This window comes from Tachysurus vachellii, chromosome 11, assembly GCF_030014155.1.
Source record: "Tachysurus vachellii isolate PV-2020 chromosome 11, HZAU_Pvac_v1, whole genome shotgun sequence".
Taxonomy (NCBI): Eukaryota; Metazoa; Chordata; class Actinopteri; order Siluriformes; family Bagridae; genus Tachysurus; species Tachysurus vachellii.
In genome coordinates, this window is record NC_083470.1 from 1609782 (window position 1) to 1612500 (window position 2719).

The 2719-nt window shown below is 41.7% G+C and overlaps 1 protein-coding gene across 1 annotated transcript in view; it reads right to left on the minus strand.

The window, feature by feature from the left end:
- Positions 1-434: 434 nt before the first annotated feature.
- Positions 435-2719, minus strand: part of zgc:153738 (uncharacterized protein LOC558115 homolog) — a 12949-nt gene continuing 10664 nt past the window's right edge. The window contains exons 18-19 of the mRNA XM_060881565.1: positions 652-890; positions 435-566 (exon numbers count right to left, since the gene is read on the minus strand). Of these exons, the coding sequence (XP_060737548.1) occupies positions 447-566; positions 652-890 (359 nt within the window). The 3' untranslated portion in view covers positions 435-446. The remainder of the gene's footprint in view (positions 567-651; positions 891-2719) is intronic.

A 2719-nucleotide genomic window follows, 5' to 3' on the forward strand; every position in this document is an offset into this window, starting at 1 on the left:
AGGATACACCCTGGACGGAGTGCCAACCCATCACAGGGCACACACACACTCTCATTCACTCACACACTAGGGACAATTTTCCAGAGATGCCAATCAACCTACCATGCATGTCTTTGGACCGGGGGAGAAAACCGGAGTACCCGGAGGAAACCCCCGAGGCACGGGGAGAACATGCAAACTCCACACACACAAGGTGGAGGCAGGAATCGAACCCCCAACCCTGGAGGTGTGAGGAGAACGTGCTAACCACTAGAATGATGCTAGAATGAACCACTAGAAGATGAATGAATGAATGAATGTTAAATATAGAAATGATATTCTATGTGTTTCTGTACAAACTGCCCTCCAGAATAAATTGACCACATGCTCTTATAACATAAAAGACAAAACATGGTTTTATTATATATTTTTTTGGGACACAGTCATCAGTGGAGTCAATGTTTGAGTTACTTCTTCCCTTTCTTTTTGTTGTCTTTGCCTGCTTGAGCTGCTACTTCTTCCTCTGCGTCTATCCCTAAAGCTGCTGCCTCTCTCTTCTTACCCAGAGGAGTCTTAGCATACCAACTCTGTGAAAAAAAAAAACAGGTCTGAGTTACACACCGAGCTGTGCCGTCTGCTCCATGGTCCATAATGATCTCATCACCACATTACTTTGAGAGCTTCCTCTTCATCCTGGAACACAGGGTCGATCGTGGCCAGAGGCGAGACGAACTCGGTGGCGGTCAGCGGACGTTTAGCGATCTGTTGAATGCGCCGCTCCGTCAGGATCCCCTTCACTACACGCACCATGTGACCCTGCGTGTATCCGTCTGAGATCTTAGCCAGGGAGCTGAGGTCCAGCGCGCTGGTCATGACGCCGCCGTTCCGCCGGATCAGTTCCTTCCACATGACTACAGGTACAAAATACAGCATGCACATTTATTAACATCGCAATCGGATGACGCAACAAACTCAACTTCAAAACACGTTCCCCTCAAGTGAAACTACAGCAGAGCCGAAATGGAGATCTACAGTATTTATTATTAATCACGTCACAGCACTGCTGAGTCCTGGACTGATTGATGTTGATTAGTTTTCTCTAACAGCAGCTCTGACACTTATATTAATGCCGCACTTTTATATGTTATTGTTTCTATAGCGACAGCTGATTCACAGGGACGCACTGTGTAAGATGATTAATTAAAAAATCATTGATATGATGAAGAGATCTTTATGTATCATGTGCGGAAGGAGTCTCCAGTGTCAGCACTGTGGAACAATCGGCGGTCAAGCTGGAAGTTTTTTACGGTTTTTGGATAACATGAAAAGGCGAGGGCCTTGCTCAGGGGCCCGGCATTGGGAGCTCACAACCCTCTGATGAGTAGCTCAACACTGTAACCATTAAGCTACCACATCCCCCATTTAGAAACCAGACTGTGATTTAACAATCACAGAAATGAACATGAAATCTCGCGAACTGTGTGAGATTTTCTGCAGGTTTGTTGTGAGAAGTGTCATGTGACGTCATCACAGTCATCACAGCATGCATTCATTCAGCACGCATTAATGGCTGAAGACCTGAACGAGTTTTACTGCAGGTACTATGTAAATATGTAAATCCTTACTATTTAAATGTTTACATTAAAATGTAACTGGCTTAGAAGAACAGGCATAGAAGCCTTTATTATTGCCACATCTACATTACAGCACAGTGGAATTCTTTTCTTCACATACCCCAACTGTGGAGGTTGGGGTCAGAGTGCAGGGACAGCTATGATACAGTGCCCCTGGAGGATTTTAGGGCCTTGCTCTGGGCCCAGCAGTGGCAGCTTGTGCTGCAGCAGAGGTTGTGCTGGGCCTTGAACCCCGATCGTCTGATCAACAACCCAGAGCCTTAACCAGCTGAGCCACCACTGCCCCCTTATCTTATCTTATCTTATCTTATCTTATCTTATCTTATCTTATCTTATCTTATCTTTACGGTTCTCATGCCAGATATGTAAGTATGTATGTATGTATGTATGTATGTATGTATGTATGTATGTATGTATGTATGTGTGTGTATGTATGTATGTGTGTACAGTATGTATGTATTTATGTATGTGTGTATGTATGTATGTATGTGTGTACAGTATGTATGTATTTATGTATGTGTGTATGTATGTATGTATGTGTGTACAGTATGTATGTATGTATGTATGTGTGTATGTATGTATGTGTGTATGTATGTATGTATGTGTGTATGTATGTATGTACTGTATGTGTGTATGTATGTATGTACTGTATGTGTGTATGTACTGTATGTATGTATGTGTGTACAGTATGTATGTATGTAAGTATGTATGTATGTATGTGTGTACAGTATGTATGTATGTATGTATGTGTGTATGTATGTATGTATGTATGTATGTGTGTATGTATGTATGTATGTATGTATGTGTGTATGTATGTATGTATGTATGTGTGTATGTATGTATGTACTGTATGTGTGTATGTACTGTATGTATGTATGTGTGTACAGTATGTATGTGTGTGTGTGTGTGTGTGTGTGTGTATGTATGTATGTGTGTACAGTATGTATGTATGTGTGTATGTATGTATGTGTGTACAGTATGTATGTATGTATGTATGTATGTATGTGTGTACAGTATGTATGTATGTGTGTATGTGTGTATGTGTGTGTGTGTGTATGTGTGTATGTACGAAAGGCAACTGAAAAACCACAACAAATTCCTTATGT